Source organism: Mustela lutreola, chromosome 6 (assembly GCF_030435805.1).
Source record: "Mustela lutreola isolate mMusLut2 chromosome 6, mMusLut2.pri, whole genome shotgun sequence".
Taxonomy (NCBI): Eukaryota; Metazoa; Chordata; class Mammalia; order Carnivora; family Mustelidae; genus Mustela; species Mustela lutreola.
In genome coordinates this window covers 40,691,004-40,711,897 of record NC_081295.1, presented here as the reverse complement: position 1 = coordinate 40,711,897, position 20,894 = coordinate 40,691,004, and the positions used below count along the sequence as shown (strand labels likewise).

The window sequence follows — 20,894 nt, the reverse complement described above, 5'->3', positions numbered from 1 at the left end:
GGAGCTGTTTCGAAGTGGTTCTTGGTCGGGGTGTGGCTGGCTGAATGTCTGTGAGTAGATTCATTAGAGAAAACCAGTTGCCTTTGCCTGCTTTCTCACAGCAGGTACTAGTACAGTGAACCAGACCTCTCCTGCAGGTGTCTTCACAGATAAAATCTGGCAGCAAAAAGCCCTTTTGGGTGAAGATTTGGGGAAGACAGGTAAGGATTGACTAGCTTGTGCATTATTTGTTCACTCCTCCCCCTCCAGACTCAGGACTGGTGGGTTGCACTGTCGGCCCTAGACTCTAGGAAGTGCCTTAGAAAATTGCCCTTTCTCCCATGGTGTCTGAGAGGGAGCTCTGATCTGAAGGGTTACTTGGTAGATAACAAACTGAAATAATTTACAGTGGTTTTTGTAGTGATGGGACTATCCACTAGGGGTTTCTAGTGTAGGGGTTTCTCTTCCTTCCTCTCTTTGAACCCCCAACATAGCCCAGAGGGCTGGCCCTCAGTCTTTCCCCAGAGCATACTATCACTCAGAAGAACCCGTACTACTAGGTAAGTGAGTTCATAGGCCAAACTAAAGTGGTTAAGAGGTGCCACTGGTTCAAAAGAAAACTCCCATTACATAAGACCATTAGGCTCTAAAATTAAGCCCATAAACATTAAAAGAAATAAAGGGAAGACTAGCAATGTGATACAAGAATAAGAAATAATAACCCAAGTAGAAACATAAAAACCATAGTATTTAAAATAACATAAATGGAATAAAAAAAAAAGAATGAATACAGCTGAAGAATAAATTAGGGAGTTGGAAAATTGACTCCCAGAAAGAAGCAAAACAAAACAACAAAAAAGGAAGAAGAAGAAAAAAGCAAACATGGATACAGATTTAAGTCAGATGAAGGACAGAAGTTGATGGGCCAACATTCAAGTAACAAAAGGGGTCCAGGATAAGAAAAAAATTGAAGATTGAAAGGGCCATAAAGTATCAAAGAAGAGGAAAGTACCCACATCTAGACACATACTGAAATTTAAGAGTATTACAGATAATGAGAAAAATCTAAAAAGTTTTCTCATAATTTTTTTTTCTTGTATAAAGAACAAGAATCAGATTGACCTCAGGCTTTTCAAGAACAAAACTCGCTGTAAGAAAAACTTCTAAAGTATTGGACCTATAGTTTTACATCTATTTAAGTTATTCAAATGTGAGAGCCTTAATAAAAACATTAAGTTTTACCATTCAGAAGTCCACATTGTAAACATTTTTGGAGAAAATAGCAAAAAAGAAGCCCAGGAGATAGTATAAGAGCTAAGCAGTAAGAGTCGTTAGATACCTTGGTGAAGTGTGACTAGGACAAGAAAGAAAAAAAAGGCAGTATATACAAGTATTCACTTTGTGGGACTTCATGGAACTACTACTTTTCTCAGTGCCATATTTTGATTTTTAAAGTTCAACATTTTTAAACTTTTATACCTTCCTAACTTTGGAGTAAGTTTTGATATTCAGCAGACAAACTCTTATCACTTTCTTTCCTCACCATTGTAATAGATATATTTGGCTCCTCACATTTCTACATATGTGTTAGAATCAGTTTATCAAGTTCCATAGAAGCTATGAATCAATTAATTTGGGAAGAACTGACATCTTTACAATGTTGAATTTTCTAATCCCTGAGCATGGTATATCCCATTTATTGAAATTAATTTATTTAAATAATGATGTGTGTGTATGTGTATGTCTTGCATATTTTTCATTAGAGTTTTCTTAGTGTTTGCTAGTATCTGATCCTATAGTAAATGATTTCATTTTCTTTTGGTATACAGAAATATACTTGACTAGAGACTTGCTAAACTATCATATGTGTTCAAAATTTGAAGATTCTTTTGAATTTTCTGTACGAAATCAGTTTTATTTTTTCCTTTATAATCTTTTAAATTTTTATTTATTTTATTTTTTATTTTTTTAAAGATTTTATTTATTTATTTGACAGAGATCACAAGTAGGCAGAGAGGCAGGCAGAGAGAGAGGAGGAAGCAGGCTCCCTGCTGAGCAGAGAGCCCGATGTGGGACTCGATCCCAGGATCCTGAGATCATGACCTGAGCCGAAGGCAGCGGCTTAACCCACTGAGCCACCCAGGCGCCCCACCTTTATAATCTTTAAACCTTTTTTTAATTCTACATTTTTTTTTTAAAGATTTGTATTTATTTATTTGACAGACAGAGATCACAAGTAGGCAAAGAGGCAGGCAGAGAGGGGGTGAGAAACAGGCTCCCTGCTGTGCAGAGAGCCTGATAAGCGGGTGATCCCAGAACCCTGGGATCATGACCTGAGCCGAAGGCAAAGGCTTTAACCCATTGAACCCAGGCTCTTTTACATATTTTTGGCTAAGAACTCTAATACAGTTATATTTAGAATTGATAATAGTGAATGAACGTTCTTGTCTTATTCCTGATCTCATAGTGTAAAAGTATAATTTATCAATATGAGGCTTCCTGTGAATTGAAAAAAAATGGATACTCTACAGATTAAGCCATTCCTAAAAGATTCTTTTTTTTTTAAAGATTCTTTTTTTAAAAAATCATGAATCGATGTTTATTTCTATTAAAATGTTACTTTATTTTGTAAATGTTAATTGTGTTTTTAAGTATTAAACAGACCTTGTAATCTCAGAAGAAGCCTAACTTTAATGTGATATATTAGATCCTCTTTATATAATATTAGATTTGATTTGCTAATGTTTTGTTTAGGATTTTCTGCTTCGGTGGACGGAGTGAGATCTAAAATTTTTCTTTCTTAATGTCATGTTTTGGTATTCAGATTATTATGCTGGCTTCATAAAATGCATTGCAGAGTGTTCTTTTTCTGTTTGTCTGCGAGGTATATGATGATATTGTGAAACTCATGGGCATAAGCCCATTTGCTGGACCTATTTTGCTGTGAAATGAGTTTCTTGAACAGAAAATGTGTGGAATGCAATAATGGTGAACAGGTATTCCGGAATGCGATTCTAAGAATATGAGTGTCACCTCCTTCATGAACAGTCAGTCTGATGTAATACACCTGCTACTGAGTAGTTGGCTAGTCCATATTTGGACTCAGCTTTGACTTGGTGGTTGAGAGGTTAAGCCTTATACAGTGGAGGTACCCAAAACAGCTTTGGTGATAAGTCTATGTTGCTGAGCTCATACAAAGCTTGCTTTCTTGCCATATGGCCATTTTTACACGAAAGTAAGCACTGGGTTTGTCAGGGAAAGAGACTTGTTTCCAGAATGTATTCTCTTGTCCATCTCATCGTTGAGATTCTCTTCTACAAGTAGATACCTTTTGTGAGTATTCACATGGGACACTCTGTATAATGTTAGAAGTTCATTCACATTGCTGCTTCCCTAGATTTTGTCATATATCCTATTATGTTCTCTTGAAGTTTTTAACCATCCAGTCAAGCCTTTTACCACTGTCCTTGAATGGATTCTAGTTTTGGCCCTCTCTCTCTAAGTGAAGGAGACAACTGTATATATTGTTAAAATTCTATGCCCCTTCCCATCCCCATCCTTGGGGAAATTTTCCCATTTTCATCCTGTCCTGATTGGACTTGTAATATTATAGCAGTCACCTTCTGGCTTGTGCTAGCATGTACTGTAGAAACACCTGGAAACCGGGCCCAAATCTTTTTCTCCTCAGTTAACTGGTTATAAGCAGCTGTACCTGAGGCCAGAGGTGTGGATCGAGTGAGGAGAAGCAGTATTACATACTGCGTACAGTATTTCATATTAAAGGAGTCTGAGCTACCTGCTTATGGAGCTTTTATCTCCCAGATCTGCTTCAGCCTGCTTATTTCTATAACATTTCCTCTTAGTGATGAATGCTGCTTTTTGTGCTTAACTTTGTGGTTGGATGGGTCAGATAAAATCTGGTTAATTTTAGGCGATTTGGGTAACCTGGTTACTCGATTACCCATGGTTAGGCATTCTGGCTCTAGCAGAGCATAGCTTTGCTATAAAACACTGGAGGTATGCCCTCGGATTCTCTTATTGAGGCTTAACAGAGAATTCATGCAACATATTTATTAGCTGTAGTCTCTTTAAGTATCATCCGATTTGCTGGGATCTTGCACTGTTTTTGTACTACAGCTTGAACTCGCTGCAGAGGCTTTTCTGTGTTCCCTAGTGAAAACTGACAGCCTTGCAGGTTAATCATTCAGGGGGCCAGCATAGCACATCAAATGGCCTCTGGAATTCATAAGGGCTTATCAAACATGGGTTTTGTTTTTCGGTTGAGTGCGAAGGATAGCAACATATCTTTTCACTTTGCAAGGGATAGACCTCCAGAAGCCACTGAGGTGGCAGGCCCCTTCATTTTGATGGGGGTTTATATCCTATGCTGTGGCTTGCATGTCTTATTATGAAAGCATCTACCATACTTGCTACCTGTTTATCAGATCCATAAGCATGTTGTAGCCCAGTATGATGTTCTGGGATGTCAGGACTGTCTAGACCATGTGGTCTAGATGATGACGGAAGACAGGAAAATTGATGTAGCTAGCCTTCATACAAGATGGTGACAAGTGTATTGTCTATGATCCATTTTTGAGTTAATTTTTGTGAAGGCTGTAAGGTCTATGTCTAGATTCAGGAAGGCAAAGGAAGGGTTAGGAAAAAGGCATCTACATAAACATTTGGTGTCAGTGTTCTATTTCTCAGTTTGGTGTGGGTCCATGGATGTTCACTTTATTGTTAAAAATAAATTTTTTTTTAAAAGATTTTATTTATTTATTTATTTGACAGAGAGAAATCACAAGTAGATGGAGAGGCAGACAGAGAGAGACAGAGGGAAGCAGGCTCCCTGCTGAGCAGAGAGCCCGATGTGGGACTCGATCCCAGCACCCTGAGATCATGACCTGAGCCGAAGGCAGCGGCTTAAACCACTGAGCCACCCAGGCGCCCTGTTAAAAATAAATTTTTAAAAAGAGCCATGCATGGTAGAATAATGACAGTGTTCCATGATCTGAGGATTAGGATTGATTTGATTCAGTGCACTTGAGGTATATTTTAAAAATATATATTGAGGGGCCTAAGTCCTGACATTGTGAGAGGAGCTGGTGATAAAAAGATGAATCATTCTTCCTCTGAAGGATCAGCTTCCTGGGAAGACAGATACCCAACTAACTGTGAGAAGTGGTATACTAGTGTGACAAGCAACAAGTTGGGGCAACATAAAGGAAGTGCTGTATGATATGGTCCTTGAAGGATGCCAAGGCAGAGAAGAGTTGGGGAAGGCATGCGTTCAGCTTCTTGTGGGTAAATTACTTCTGAATTTAATTGAAATTTTTGGGTAGATAATACATTTGTTTTGTTTAAAAATCAAGAAGATATCAAATGTATCCCTCTGAGTCTTGCTCCTGTCTTTTTCTTTGTCCACCCTATTAGGGAAATCTCATATTAATTTCTTGTGTATATTTTCACTACTACTGTATACATTTTCATTTCGTATTTTTTCCCTTTTCTTACAAAAAGATAACACACCTTTTAGAATTATGCACCTTGCTATTTTCATTTCATAATATATGATGGAGAATGTCCCATATCTGTACATTTTCTTTTTCTTTTGTATAGCTGGAACTATACCAATGTGTGCTTTTGTATAGCTGGAAATACACCATTGTGTGAATTTATCATAGTTATTTAACCAGTTCCCTGTTGATGGACATGCTGGTGTTTCCTGTCTTCTGCAGATGCAGACAATACTGTAATGAATCACTTCATACACATCATTTCATACATGTGCAAGCATACCTGTAAATTCTTAAGGTTACATAGTTAAGAACCAAAGTAGTTAATTAAATTAGGTTCATGAGCACACATCCTGGGAGAGACACCTGGCTGAAGGTGAGAGGAAAGCACTCTGTTTATTAAGCAGTGGTGTCTCCTAAATATGAGATGGTTATCTCTGCATCTCATACATTCATTAATCTGAGGTTGGCATTGTCATTGAACTTTATCCTTCCTTCCCTCCTCCCCTCCTCCCCTCCTTCCTTCCTTCCTTTTTTTGTCATAGACAGTTTTTACAAGTGGAAGGTGGGATCTAATTTCATGCTCCTTAGAACGACCTTTTAAAAAGCACTGAGAGGGCACCTTGGTGGCTCAGTTGGATGAGCAACTGCCTTCGGCTCAGGTCATGATCCTGGAGTCCTGGGATCGGGTCCCACATCGGGCTCCCTGCTTGGTGGGGAGTCTGCTTCTCCCTCTGACCCTCCCCCTTCTCATAGTCTCTCTCTCTCAAATAAATAAATAAAATCTTAAAAAAAAAAAAAAAAGCACCGAGAAACTAAATGGTAAATGGTAATAGAATTTGAAGGTGAGTATTATTCAAAACTTTAAAATCCTTACTGGCAAGATTTAAAGAGATCATTTATGAAATGACTCTTCCCAAAAATGCCGTGATAATTGAAGTCAGATGTATTTTTTTTTTTAACTCACATAGGATTAAAATACAAAAGATGTTTGAAGCATCTTCATTTGTCAAATTTGTTTCTTCGTTGAAGCAAAGTGTATGTGGTAAAAAAGTATAAAATTCTTTAGAAAGGAAAAACATAGGGCACTTGGGTGGCTTAGTGGATTAAAGCCTCTGCCTTTGGCTCAGGTCATGATCCCAGGGTCTTGGGATCCAGCCCCGCATCAGGCTCTCTGCTCAGCAGGGAACCTGCTTCCCCCCTCTCTGCCTGCCTCTATGCCTACTTGTGATCTCTCTCTCTGTCAAATAAATAAGTAAAATCTTTTAGAAAAGAAAAGGAAAAACATAATGGGTCACGCGTTAAACTTTAGCCTGGAATTGCTACTTTTTAAATGTTTTTCCTGGAGCGCCTGTGGCTTAGTCAGTTAAGCCTCTGACTCCGTTTTCACTCAAATCTTGATCTCCGGGTGGTCAGATCTAGCCCTGTGTTGGTTTCTGCGCTGAGTGTGGAGCTGCTAAAGATTCTCTCCCTCTTCCTCTGCTCCTCCTCCATCCTCTCTTGTGCATGTGCTCTGCCGCTCCCTCTCTCAAAAACAAATAAATAAATATGTAAGTAATAAAATCCAAAGATTTCTTTAAAAAAGAATAAATGTTTTCCTGCTGAAATTCACCATCTTTGGATTTTCTTTTCCTTATGCAAGTAGAGGGATTACTTTTATTTTATTTTCTAATTTTTAATTTTTTTAAGATTTTATTTATTCATTTGACAGAGATCACAAGTAGGCAGAGAGGCAGGCAGAGAGAGAGGAGGAAGCAGGCTCCCTGCTGAGCAGAGAGCCCGATATGAGGCTCAATCCCAGGACCCTGGGATCACAACCTGAGCAGAAGGCAGAGGCTTTAATCCACTGAGTCACCCAGGCACCCCGAGGGATTATTTTTAAAACAAGACTTCAAAATGAACTCTTCAGGCAAGTCTTTGGACTGCGGGGAGTAGGGATGTGCAGTAGGTAAGTCTTGGCCCTCAATCCTGACTGGCTTCAGCCAGAGTGCCTCTTTTTACCATTTTCCAAAGTGGAATTCCTAACAGCAGTTGACTTTAGATTCTGCTTTTACAGTGTTTTGAAAGTCACTCATCTTGACCTTTTATTTTGCGGTTCTGTTTTTCTGTAACTGGTGTCATTATTTTTTTGGCATGGTAATTAATACCTTTTGTCTGAAGAACGCCAAATTCTTTGCTAGGAACCTGATAGGTTAACCCAGTTCCTATCATTTCTCACCCTTTTTTTTTTTTTTTTTAAAGACTTTATTTATTTGACAGATCACAAGTAGGCAGAGAGGCAGGCAGAGAGAGAGGGGAAGCAGGCTTCCCGCTGAACACAGAGCCTGACGTGGGGCTCAATCCCAGGACCCTGAGATCATGACCTGAGCCAAAGGCGGAGGCTTAACCCACTGAGCCACCCAGGCACCCCTCATTTCTCACATTTTTTTCCTGGCAGTCTCCTTCTTTCTCATGGTAAGTCCTTCTGAATCTCATTAGCAGAAAAGGGACATGTTGCAAATGAACTTTCCTCTTCTGCTGCCGCTTTCCTATATTACCTATATTACTTATACTTTCTCTCCACTGGTGCTATGCCAGCTTTCCCAGTCCCAATGTTTTACAGCTGCTTGCAGAAAACCAACAACCCCTCCTACTAGGATATGTCGCCACCTGTGATTGAGGTGACAAGGTAAGTATTGGTACCGTTGACTGGTACAGAGGCAGTAACTCACTCCATGTGCATTTTCCTCTATCGTGAGACATTTGTTCTCTGTAAACTGTTTCCTTCTGTTTCTCAGAGTGTGTCTTGGGCCTGTCAGGGACTTCATAGATTCAACATAATTTGGTGAGAGAAAGTAGGAACTTTGAAAAAACAAAAACAGCTTGTTCTCTCTGGGAGTGGTTGTCATCCTTTTGTGTGCTAATTCCTGCTGAGCCTAAGGGCTGGTTGGGGATGAGGCAGTGGGTAGAGCTCCTCCTCCCCAGCACTGGACAGGGCGGTATTAGTATTAGTTACCTCCTCAGGACCTTTCCGGTTGTCACTGTGATATTATGGGGGAGATGCCCACTTTGTGCCTCTGCCTTAAAGATACTCACCTGCTTGCTAAAAGTCTTCAAGAATGAAGTGATCGGGGCGCCTGGGTGGCTCAGTGGGTTAAAGCCTCTGCCTTCGGCTCAGGTCATGATCCCAGGGTCCTGGGATCAAGCCTCGCATTGGGCTCTCTGCTCAGCAGGGAGCCCGCTTCCTCCTCTCTCTGCCTGCCTCTGCTTACTTGTGATCTCTGTCTGTCAAATAAATACATAAAATCTTTAAAAAAAAAAAAAAAAAGAATGAAGTGATCAGATTGATTCATCTGCAGGAGATTTTTTTTTTTTTAAACAAATTGACATGGTTGTGTTTATTTTTGCTTCATTGCCTAGTTTAAACATTATTTTCTTGAGTTAGGTAATATATTTGCTGTTGAGAGGATTCAGTGTACAAGATTCATCCCACCTCTTTCCCAGTCACTTGGTTACCTTCCCTTGAGGTGACTAATGTTAGGAGTTTCTTGTGTACCCTTCTGAATTATTCTATGCATAATGTATGATTTTTTTAATGTTTGACAAGATTCTTTAAAGTTATTACATTCATTATTCTTCACATGAATTTTAGAATTACATGTCAAGGGCTTTCTAGGACAGTGTGCCCAATACCATATAAATACACATATTAATACATCATATGTTTTTGCTTCTAGTTAATTCTGATAATTTATACTTGAGGCTAGTGTGACAGATAGTGCAAATTTAACCTCAGCTGTTTAGCTTTTATTATCCTTTCTTTAAATCTAAATATGTGGGGATGGCTGGGTGGCTCAGTGGGTTAAAGCCTCTGCCTTCAGCTCAGGTCATGATCCCAGGATTCTGGGATCGAGTCCCACATGGGGCTCTCTGCTCAGTGGGGAGTCTGCTTCTCCCTCTGCCTCTGCCTCTGCCTGCCGCTGCCTGCTTGTGCTCGCTCCCTCCCTCTCTCTCTCACATATAAATAAATAAATAATAAAAATAAAATCTTAAATAAAACCCCAAAACTAAATATGTGAAAACAGAATAGTTAGATGATACTTAGAAACTAACAGTAATTTTATGTAGTTTCAAAAAAATTTTTTTAAGATTGATTTATTTGAGAGAGAGAACATGGAGGAGAGGGAGAGGGATAGGAAGCAGATTTCCAGCAGACTTCCCGCTGAGCGTGGAGACTGACTCAGGGCTCAAGTCTATGACCCTGAGATCATGATCTGAGCTGAGATCAAGAGTTCAATGCTCAACCGAGGCACCTAGGTACCCCAAGTGTCAGACTCTTGATCTCAGCTCAAGTCTTGATCTCAGAGTTATGAGTTTAAGCCCCACGTTGGGCTCCATGCTGGGCTCCTACTTAAAAAAAAATGTGCATTAGGAGCCCTGATTTGAAGTTATCATTGGGTTCCAGTGATACCTTTGCTGTCACCCCCTCTGAGATGGCTGTAATACTGCTCAAGATGTGACTAATGTAGATGTTACAAGACTGGGAGTTAAGAGACCTAGTCTCTGTCTGCACTGGGCAAGTCATTTGACCTTTCTGGAATTCAGATACTTTCTCCACAAAAATCTGACATAGATTTCTAAGGCTTTCAGATTACCTACTGAATGTTTCCGAGCTGCCTATTTCAGCCTAATAGAGTATTGCTAGAACAATTAATTTACAGACATGTGCAGCCCCTCTCAGTCTATTGATCTCTTTTTGAGATGTTTCTACTTTCAGCCTAACATGATTTGCAAGAACACTTTGGGTTTGTCACTCCATTGTTACTTGTTCACATTTGATGAGGCAAGATTCACCCCAGGCAGCTGTCAAATAAAATTGGACATGACCCATTGATCTGTGACATGGATTCCCAGAGCAGTCAGTTGGAAGAAGTGTACCCAAAACTCAAATCACTGTAATCCTCCACAAATAAAAAAGGAAAATTCTCATTTATTTCACTTTTCATTTCTAAATATGATATACAAGGAGATGCTCAGTCATGGTTATCAGTTAGAAAAAAATACTACAAGAGAATTGCAAAGCCGCAAAGGATATTTTGACCTCCAGGGAGAAAGTAGGTTAGACTCTATTGATCAGAATTACTGTGCTCATTCTGGATTTTGCCCCAGAATCAGAGCTGATCAGAGCCTTTATATCTGCAACCAGCAGCAATTATTCTCTAATTAGCCACTCATGGTCCAACTTTAAGGTTCTTTGAGCCTGATTGTTAACTATTTTTTTTGACCACCCATAAGGTAAGTCATAAATATGTGGACTTTCTTGTTTATGAGAAATAGAGGAAATCCCTATGGGTATAGAAAGATAAGATCTGAAATAAAATTCAGGAAAGGAGTCCCAGTTTTTACATGGGAGTTGCTAAGTTAGTATTTGATAATAGAATTCAAGAATATTTCTAGGACTGTAGTCGTTATTGGTAAAAAGTAGTTACTTTTAAGAAACATAGGAATATTTAAGGATTTTGCTTTTGCATGCCAATATGCATGATTGTAGTTCTGTTTTTCATGTTGGCCTAGTTTTCCTTTACTTCCTATTTAAAGGTAGTAATTAACAGGTTTTAAATCGATAGTGGCAATAAGAAGCATTAAATGGTTTAGGACTTCCAAATAGAGAATAAGTTAATGAAATGAGTAAGCTTTCTCATTGCAGGGTTTTTATATAAAATAGGTGGTCTAGATTTTTTTGTAAGTGCTAAAGGAATTATTATTTTTAAAGATTTTATTCATTTGAGAGAGCAAGTAGAGCAAGTAAGAGAGGGCAGAAGGTCAGAAGGAGAATCATACTCCCTGTGGAGCTGGGAGCCTGATGTGGGATACGATCCCAGGACTCCCAAGATTATGACCTGAACTAAAGACAGTCACTTAACTGACTGAGCCACCCAGGTGCCCTAAAGAAATTATTATTATTTTTTTAAGAATTTATTTATTTATTTGACAGACAGAGATCACAAGTAGGCAGAGAGGCAGGCAGAGAGAGAGAGAGGAGGAGGAAGCAGGCTCTCTGCTCTGCAGAGCAGGGAGCCCGATGCGGGACTCGATCCCAGGACCCTGAGATCATGACCTGAGCTGCAGGCAGAGGCTTTAACCCACTGAGCCACCCCGGTGCCCAAGAAATTATTTTTTTAATAAAGAATAATGTCCAGAAATTTTTAAAGGAATAAGAAAGACCTAAACTCTTTGAGAAGGTAAAACTTAATAAATTATTGCCTCAGTTAATGAAGAATAAGTCCAAAATTTTAATATCTGTTTTTTTACTTGCAAGTACTATATGTGACTACATTCCTGATTTTTGAATTTCAAGCAATTTTCAAGTACATAGACTAAAATATAAAAATCTCTAATACCCCTCCCAAATTCTGAGATACCTACTATTTAAATTTTATTTTAAAAAATTATGTATGAATATGTATGCATATACAAGTAAGACAATTTTTTTAAAAGAACATTTTTGGGGGGCACCTGAATGGCTCAGTGGGTTAAAGCCTCTGCCTCTGGCTCAGGTCATGATCTCAGAGTCTTGGGATCTAGCCCCGCATCAGGCTCTCTGCTTGGCCTGCTTGTCTGCCTACTTGTGATCTCTGTCTGTCAAATAAATGAAATCTTCTATAGAAAAACATTGTTTCTATATAAAAAACATTTTTTAAAAATTTTATTACTTGGGAGACAGTAAAAGTGAGAGAGATCAGAGATGGAGAGGCAGAGGGAGAAGCGGACTCCCTGGCTGAGCAGAGAGCCTGATGCAGGGCTCAATTCCAGGACCCTGAGATCATGACCGGAGCCGAAGGCAGAGGCTTAACCAACTGAGTCATCCAGGTACCCCTACAAGTTAAAATTTACATAAATATTTACTTTAGGTAAAAATCTCTCATGCCTGCTTTGAAGAGTATTCTTTTTCCCTTTCCTTTTTTGCCTCTCTTTGCCCCTCTATGTTCATAACCTCCTATAGACATCCAGTAACCTATATTAACTTCCTGGGTGTTTGCCCTGTATTTTTTTTCTCTGTGCTCATATAGTTACATGTGTATACCTCATATACATATGCATGCATATATATTTACATTTATAGCATTTTATTTTATTCTGAGATAAAATCGTACATTGAATCTATGGATCCATTAATTTTTTTTAAAGATTCTATTTATTTATTTGACAGACAGGAATCACAAGCAGGCAGAGAGGCAGAGAGAGAGAGAGAGGGAAAGCAGGCTCCCCGCTGAGCAGAGAGCCTGATGTGGGGCTCGATCCGAGGACCCTGAGACCATGACCTGAGCCGAAGGCAGAGGCTTTAACCCACTGAGCTACCCAGGCGCCCCTGTATCAATTAATATGGGGGAGAATTGACATCTTTACAAATACTGTTTTCCAATTCCTGAGAGTGATCTATCCCATAATTAATTTATATAAATAGAGGAGTTTGTGTATGTGTATTTGGCATTATGTCTCTCCTTGAAACTCTGTCCTTTGGTTTTAGTGACACTGTACTCATGGTTCCCCTCCTCCACTTTGGTCATTTCTCGTTTTTATTTGTAAACTTATTTTCCTATACTGGTCCTCAGTGTTCTGTCATTGGCTCACTTTGTCTTGTCCCTAAGTGACTTCTGTCTATTCAGTGATTATTCACAAATGTTTAAATGTTTATCTCTAGTTTGTACCTTTCATTGTTGTTCTTATTCTCTAGACCCAAATACCTTCTGGACATTTCCACTTTTGCCATTCAACTTTGTTGGATAAATCTAAAACCTTTTTAATTACAATTTTTGGCACTGATGTCCTTAAAAAAATCTTGCTGTACTTCAAAGTTATAAAATGTTATATTTTATTCTAATACTTTTGTAGTTGACTTTTTTACATTTAATACTTTATTCCACCTGGGATTTATTTTATGTCTGGAGAGATAACTAGAGAAAATGTAATGATTCTATGTTTTTTTCTCTTGTTGTTGTTTTTTTTTTTTTTAAGGTTTATTTATTCGTTTGAGAGAGAGAGAGTGAGGAAGGGGTTGAGGGAGAGGGAGAGAAAGAGAATCTCCAGCACATTCCTGGCTGAGCACAGAGCCTGACATGGGGCTTGATCCCACAACCCTACAGCCCTAGATCATGACTTTAGCAGAAGCCAGGAGTCAGACTCTCAACTGACTGAGCTACTCAGGCTCCCCTCTCTTGTTTTTATGAGTTGATATTCATCTATTCTTTTTCACTAAATGTCCATTTTATAGGTTAGTGAGAGTACTTTTGACTAAGTATTATGAGGGCTGGACGAAGTATATCTTGTTCATTGTTGGATTCCCTGGCATTTAGGACAATGCCTAGGTGATAGTAAGATTTAGTCAACATTATTTAATGAATGAATTATGGAAGGGGAAAATACTTTCATTACTGGTTTTAACTTAGTAATGCTTTCCTGTTTTTTTCTCTATATATCTTTAATATCAGGAAATCTGCATCTTAGAAGTCTTTAACCAATCAAACATTTTAATCTCATCAAACTTTGCAAAACATTCTTTTTCTCTTCAGGGTAAACCAAATAACTTATTCGTGTCAGCTATGCTTTGATTCTTTCCTAGATCACAAGCTTACTAGAGAAGCAGTTTATATTCACTTTTCTTCTAAGTTAACAAAGCTTTTATGAAAACATGCTGTTGCAGATGTGGTTTTGTGGATATAATCACATGTCTGTTACTGTTTCTGTGTCTGCTTAATTTTTACTGCTACGCTGTGCCTGTTCCAGAGGGTTTATTTGGCTGATTTGTTTTCTTTACTTGCAATGGGAGTTATGTATAATACATAATGAGGATCTACTTGTTTTTTTTGTTGATGATTATCTCAGCGATAAGGTCAAGGAACTGAATTAAAATGGAATGACAATTCATCCCACCATTATTTAATGATACCTTCTGTGTGCAAAGAACAAAATGCTGTGGAATATGTCTCTGTCTGCAAAGAGTGTATCTTTCCACAAAGAGGTACAGAAAACACAACCATCACAAAACTCCTGTTAGGCACAATGTCAAATGAGTGGTATAAACAATAGTGTGGGTATTCAATAAGGGGAAAAATCACTCTGACTTGAGATGGCTAGGGAAAACTTCCTGGGGAAGGTGAGACTTAGTTAAGACCATATAGGATGTCTGGTTAATGTGCATCTGATGTGGTAGAAAAATGAACACAATTTGTGATGGAATGCATTGTACAAATGTGAGGGCTATTGCATACAGTGGAATGATAGTCCACCTCATGTGGGAGAGGAGAGGGTAAGCAGGAAATTGGATCAGATTGTGCACTGTCTTTGGTTTTTTGTTTCTTGTTTTTGTTTTCCAAAAACATATTCTTGGGAAGTATCCTATTTCATCATGCATGGGCCATAAATATTAGGGCTGGAATATCCTTCATAGCTTTGCTGACATGAATAAAGAACCTGGTTTATTGGGACGCCTGGGTGGCTCAGTTGGTTAAGCAGCTGCCTTCGGCTCAGGTCATGATCCCAGTGTCCTGGGATCGAGTCCCGCATCGGGCTCCTTGCTCGGCAGGGAGCCTGCTTCTCCCTCTGCCTCTGTCTGCCTGTGCTCACTCGCTCACTCTCCCTCTATGCCTGACAAATAAATAAATAAAATCTTTAAAAAAAAAAAAAAAAAAAGAACCTGGTTTATTGATGAGCCTGTGTCTTTGTATATTATGTCTATGAGTGCTATTAACTTCAGTGTTTTCTGTATGTTTCAGACATTAGTCTCATACCATGGGGGACTGGAATTTATTGGGTGGCATCCTAGAGGAAGTTCACTCCCATTCAACTATAGTGGGGAAAATCTGGCTGACCATTCTCTTCATTTTCCGAATGCTGGTACTCGGTGTGGCTGCTGAAGATGTCTGGGATGATGAACAGTCAGCCTTTGCCTGCAATACCCAGCAGCCCGGTTGCAAAAATATCTGTTATGATGATGCTTTCCCTATCTCTTTGATCAGGTTCTGGGTTTTACAGATCATTTTTGTGTCTTCTCCTTCTCTGGTGTATATGGGCCATGCACTTTATAGACTCAGGGCCTTTGAGAAGGAGAGGCAGAAGAAAAAGTCACACCTCCGAGTCCAGATGGAGAATCCAGAGCTTGAACTGGAGGAGCAACAAAGGATAGATAGAGAGCTGAAGAGGTTAGAGGAGCAGAAGAGAATCCATAAAGTTCCTCTGAAAGGATGTCTGCTGCGTACTTATGTCTTACACATCTTGACAAGATCTGTGATGGAAGTAGCATTCATGATAGGCCAGTATATTCTCTATGGGTTTCAAATGCATCCCCTTTACAGATGCACTCAGCCCCCTTGCCCTAATGCAGTGGATTGCTTTGTATCCAGGCCCACAGAGAAGACAATTTTCATGCTCTTTATGCACAGCATTGCAGCCATATCTTTGTTCCTCAATGTACTGGAAATATTTCATCTTGGAATTAGGAAAATTATGAGGGCACTTTATGAGAAATCCAGCAATGAGGGCATTGAGAAGGAAAGTGGCACCCCATTCCATTTGAAAAAATATTCAGTGGCCCAGGAGTGTATAATTTGCTCTCCCTTGCCTAAAAGAATCTCTCTACTTCAAGCCAACAATCAACAGCAAGTCATTCGAGTCCATGTGCCGAAGTCTAAAACCATGTGGCAAAGCTCACAGCCCATGCAACTTGAAGTAGACCCTTGCTGTGTTAAAAAAGAGTGGGTTGAGAAGGATCAGCACAGTGGACAGCTCCATGTCCACAGCCCTTGTCCCTGGGATGATGGCGCTCAGATTCAGCACCCTAGACAGCAAACACGCCTTTCCTGTGTCCGTCAAAACGGCAACTCCCACTCCTGGCTAGGTACAGAGACAGATCCTAGATACGGCCCATCCTATGCAACAGGAGCCTGGGAGCAGTCCCAGGATCGACGAACCTCAGGAGAGCCTCTCACAGATTTGCACAGTTACTGTAGAGACAGCGATAGCAGTGTGAGAAAGAGTGGGATCTGGACAGACAGATCTCACCCGGGCAGTCGCAAGGCCAGCTTTCTGTCCAGATTGCTGTCTGAAAAGGGACAGTTGCACAGTGACTCAGGAAGCTCCAGTTCTCGGAATAGCTCTTGCTTGGACCTTCTGCACCGGGAAAATAGCCCCTTGCCTCTGCCTTCAGCCACTGGGTATAGAACATCAATGGTAAGTAAAGACAGACAGCCTGACTGAACACAGAACTATTGCAAGAGGTTTTCCACCCTGACTACTTCTCAGCCTTCACTTTCCAGCTTCCTGGTGTGTATATATATGTGTGTTAAGAGAGGGAGAGGTGGCGAGGGAGGTTAATTTATGGAGTTAAATCCTGTCATTCAATACATTCAGTTAAATTCAATTCACGAAATGGATTTACTGAAAACCTACTTGATATCCTTCAGTCTTGTAAGTGCTGGGTTTATAAATGGATAAAATAGTGTCTCTGCCATCCAAAGGGCTCAGAGTCCGGGTAGGAAAGTTAGGTAAGCAGGCAAAAGTCATCAAGTGTAAGGTGCTATATTAGAAGGGGTGGGCAGGCAAAGAAAGGAGCGGTCAATTCTTTATGGATGGGTCAGGAAAAGCTTCATAGTGGAGGTTACTTTTGAATTGAGTCTTGAAAAGATGTGGTAAGTTTCTCAAGACCTCGGAGGACTGGGGTACATGAAAGAAGGCTATCCCAGTACAGGGAGCAGCACAAAGCCTGAGAGGTGTGACACAGCAGGGCTGTCTGGGGAGCTATGTGTGGCTGGGGCACTGGTAAGTAGGAAGGCTATGGAGAGGGAATGCTGGAGAAGGAGCCATGGAGGTCTTATGGGAAGGCAGTGGAGAATCCATAGAGGGTGTGCTGTGGAGAAGTGATGGGATCAGAGTTACATTTTAGAAAGCTCTGTCACAGTGTGGAAAATGGATCAGAAGAGGGGTCATTTGTAACCTTGAGTTGCCCTTGTCTCACTAAGGAAGGAGGATGTGCTCCATTGTTTTAATAGCTCTGGCATTTAAAAGTCATATACAAATATTTGGTGGTATATTTCACAAAGACCGAAATCAATATTGTATTGATTTTAATTCTGTTTTCTGAAAAGTCAGTGTGGAATAAACATTTCCTACTCATTGTTTACATACAATGGGTATTTACTGTGGATTCCTCTCAACTCTAGAAAAAAGAATGACACTTGCTTTATCCACTGCTCCTAACAGCTTTTTTCCATTAAAAAGAAACTCCTCCAAGTTTGGAGGGGGAACTTCCTAGTTGAGCTCACTTGTTTGAGCTCACACACTTGCTTTCTCCTCTTAATAATGATTAAATCTATGATGATTGAATCTCTACCCCAGTTTCATATCTCCTGTGAGATTAGAGATATTTTGTTACTATACTAAAGCCATATCTTGAGGAAGAATCACCCTTCCTAGATTTTTTCCTATAATACTTCTTTCAAACTGATACTCATTTCTTGTCATGACCAGTCATCTAACCAGGAGACTATGTTTAGGATCAGACTGTGGCTACTTAGAAACCCACACCAAACTACAGCAGGTTTTTCGATGCTGGCTATGAGTTAGAGTCATCTGGGGGCTTTAATAAATCTTTGTGTCCAGGACCCATCCAATTACAGTCAAACCAGAATCTCAGGGGGTGGGATGCACATCAGGATATTTAAGTAAATTCTATCCATAATGTGGGGCTCAAACTCGTAAACCCAAGATCAGGAGTCACATGCTATGATTGACCCAGCTAGGTGCCCCTGGGATTAGTATTTTTTTTTTTTTTTTTAGATTTATTTATTAGAGAGAGAGAGACCAGGGTTGGGAGGAGCAGAGGGAGTGGAAGAGAATCTCCAGCAGGCTCTAGGCTGAGAGCAAGGAGCCTGATGTGCTACTTGATCCCACAACTCTGAGATGCTGAGATCCTGAGCTGAGCTGAAACTGAGTCACCGCTCAACTGACTGAGCCACTTAGGTGCCCCTGGGATTGGTACTTTTAAACTCCCCTGGTGATTACGATGTGCAGCCAGGGTGGAGATTCAGTATTTTAGAGTAACCTTGCCAGTGGTTACTGCTTTTACCAATATTTGTGAAGTGAGCAAGACAGTTTTAATAATTCTCCCTTTATTCTACCTCTGTCCATGTGAGAGGAGTCTTCGTATTGACAGGGAATTGAGGGAGGGACGGTAGTGTTTAGGTGAGGTAGTTTTTTTTTTTTTTTAAAGAATTTATTTATTTATTTGATAGATCACAAGTAGGCAGAGAGGCAGGCAGAGAGAGGGCGGGGTGTAGGGTGGAAGTCGGCTCCCTGCTGAGCAGAAGAAATAGAAGAGAAGAAATAGATCACTTGTCCGAAGTCATACAGTTAGGATGTGGTGAAGCGCAGTTCTTGGACATAGCAGGGACATAAGTTAATGTTTATTGGTTGAGTGAATGAGCTGGAATTTTATTCCAAGCCCATCTGATTCAACCTGAGCTCTTTCTATACCTCATTACTGCTTCTAGCTTTCTCTGCACAAGGCAGCCTAAGTTTAGAAGATTTTTAGGATCAAGGATAGATTATTACAAAATGGAATATTCCACATTTGGATCCCTTTTCTCTTTCACATTACAAAATAACCCCAAATCTGGCTAAATGTAGAAGGAACAAAGATGGAGCTTTGGAAAAGGTTAACTGACAGTTTTAGACCTGGATTTTGGACAAAAACAATAACTGGAGGAGGATAAGTAGATGGCAGATGGGATTCATATCTTTCAGGGAATAAAACCTCTTCTGTGGTCATTCATCTCTGGGTCAACCTAGGGAGAATTGTCCTCAGCGGGTTTTGATTGGACCCCTGGTATTTGTGACATACACAGAGTCCCAGGTGTCCACCCAGGTGGGTGGACAGGATTGACTTTTGCAAGCCCTTTGAGTCTATTTTGTTTTGTTTCTCTTGTTTTGTATTTCTTTCAGAACATGCTTCTAGAACTTTCATCTATTATGAAAAAATAATTCATGCGTGGGGACAGAAAAATGGACCGAGGAGCAGCCGGCATCTGTGGCAGAAAAGTTGCACTTTTGATAGCTTAAACTGTGAGAAGAACTGTGGGAACCATTCCCTCCACAGAGACACCCACTGGGCAATGGGTGTGTACAGGGTGGCCCCAGCTGGGCCCACCTGCACAGGAGATTCTCCTCTGATGGGGCTGGATGGACCTCTCATGCCCCACCTGGCCTCACTACCAGTGCTGTGTCAGGCAGGAGGAGGCAGGGAGGAAGTGTGCACCAGGAGAGAAAATCTCGGGGTAAGAGCTGCTGCCACTCTGACGGGAGAAGGCTTGAGAAATGGCTATCCTTCCCCAACCTAGCAGCCTGGTGGGACTTAGTGCCCTGCTCGTTGCAGAGAGCACCCCTGCTCTGCGGTAGCACAGCAGCAGTTGGGACCATTGAACAGATAGGTGGATTGATCAATCGATTGATTGATCTCCTATTGGTTCCATCTCTCTGGAGGACCCCAATACACTGGGGAATGCCTGGGATGCTGCGGAAGGGGAGCCCAGCATTGGATGGGGCTGGGCTGTGCTTCTAGCCCAAATGGCTACTGAGTCTTCTCTGTCTCCATACTTTGCAGAGGTGGCAATGAGGTGTGGAGATATGAAGAGGCATGAGCTGTTCCACAGTGAGTTGGTAGAAGAGCCAGTGAAGACCAGGTGGATGAAAATGATGCTGGGGCCAAGTCCAAGTGGGTACCACCAAGGGGCACACCAGATTCCAGGTGCTTAAGATGCATCAGCTCTACCTTGTACAGCTGTGGAAGATTATTGTTGATCCCCACTTTATAGATCAGAGGAAGCTCAAAGAGACTGAGGAACATGCCCCACAGCTAAAGGTCGCGTGGCTGAAGTATCTGCTCTACAGATGGATACAAACCCGGATCTCGCTGCTCCAAGGCTCGGGTTCCTGCCAGGAAGCGTTGAAGCTGTGCGCTCCCTGGCCGTGACAGTCCGCAGCCCCTGGGCAACAATTGATTTGCATAGCTGCCTGTCCAACTAGCCTATGGAAGCTATAAGGATAAGGGCCGTGCATTTTAAATCTTGGATGCCCAGCTCGCAGTACAGTGTTAGTTGAATGAATGTTTGTTTCTGTATGGATGCCAAAGACAATATATGACCTTTCAACTCTCCTATCTGTTCCTTACTCGCAGGTGTTCTGTCACGTCCTGTCAATAGGGCCATTTTGAGAGACTCTTTCAGAAGCCTGTATGGCAGCCTTTTTTCCCCTTTACTTTAAAATTCCTTTGTCCTCAGAAACCTTGACAGGGTCATCAACCATACAGCACAAAGAGAAGTTAAACAACATGTTAAAGGGTGAGTGTAAAACGTGATGCTTCCAGTATAT

At 40.6% G+C, this 20,894-nt stretch overlaps 2 protein-coding genes across 6 annotated transcripts in view; both read left to right on the top strand.

Annotated features, from left to right (window-relative positions):
- CASP8AP2 (caspase 8 associated protein 2) overlaps positions 1 to 15,626 on the top strand; it is a 47,388-nt gene extending 31,762 nt beyond the window's left edge. The window contains exons 11-12 of one of the 4 annotated variants that reach the window (XM_059177066.1): positions 138 to 200; positions 15,491 to 15,626. In XM_059177066.1, the coding sequence (XP_059033049.1) occupies positions 138 to 153 (16 nt within the window). In that variant the 3' untranslated portion in view covers positions 154 to 200; positions 15,491 to 15,626. Of the gene's footprint in view, positions 1 to 101; positions 201 to 5,117; positions 7,724 to 15,490 lie in introns of those variants that run through there. The other 3 variants (XM_059177069.1, XM_059177065.1, XM_059177068.1) reach the window with 3 other exon arrangements.
- GJA10 (gap junction protein alpha 10) lies at positions 168 to 20,679 on the top strand. Of its 2 annotated transcripts, XM_059177082.1 has the most exons (5): positions 168 to 200; positions 8,073 to 8,163; positions 15,248 to 16,700; positions 19,470 to 19,801; positions 20,128 to 20,679. In XM_059177082.1, the coding sequence occupies exons 3-4, from the start codon at positions 15,264 to 15,266 to the stop codon at positions 19,506 to 19,508; spliced, it is 1,476 nt and encodes a 491-aa protein (XP_059033065.1). In that variant the 5' UTR covers positions 168 to 200; positions 8,073 to 8,163; positions 15,248 to 15,263; the 3' UTR covers positions 19,509 to 19,801; positions 20,128 to 20,679. The 2 variants fall into 2 exon arrangements, with proteins under 2 accessions (XP_059033065.1, XP_059033066.1); XM_059177083.1 differs by lacking the exons at positions 168 to 200; positions 8,073 to 8,163 and adding an exon at positions 12,109 to 14,493.
- The last annotated feature ends 215 nt before the right edge of the window (positions 20,680 to 20,894 follow it).

Excerpts from the sequence above, each read along its gene's own strand:
- GJA10 (XM_059177082.1), top strand. The coding sequence starts at position 15,264 with ATGGGGGACTGGAATTTATTGGGTGGCATCCTAGAGGAAGTTCACTCC. Across the intron at positions 16,701-19,469 it reads CTGGGTATAGAACATCAATG|AACATGCTTCTAGAACTTTC; the intron begins GTAAGTAAAGAC and ends TATTTCTTTCAG.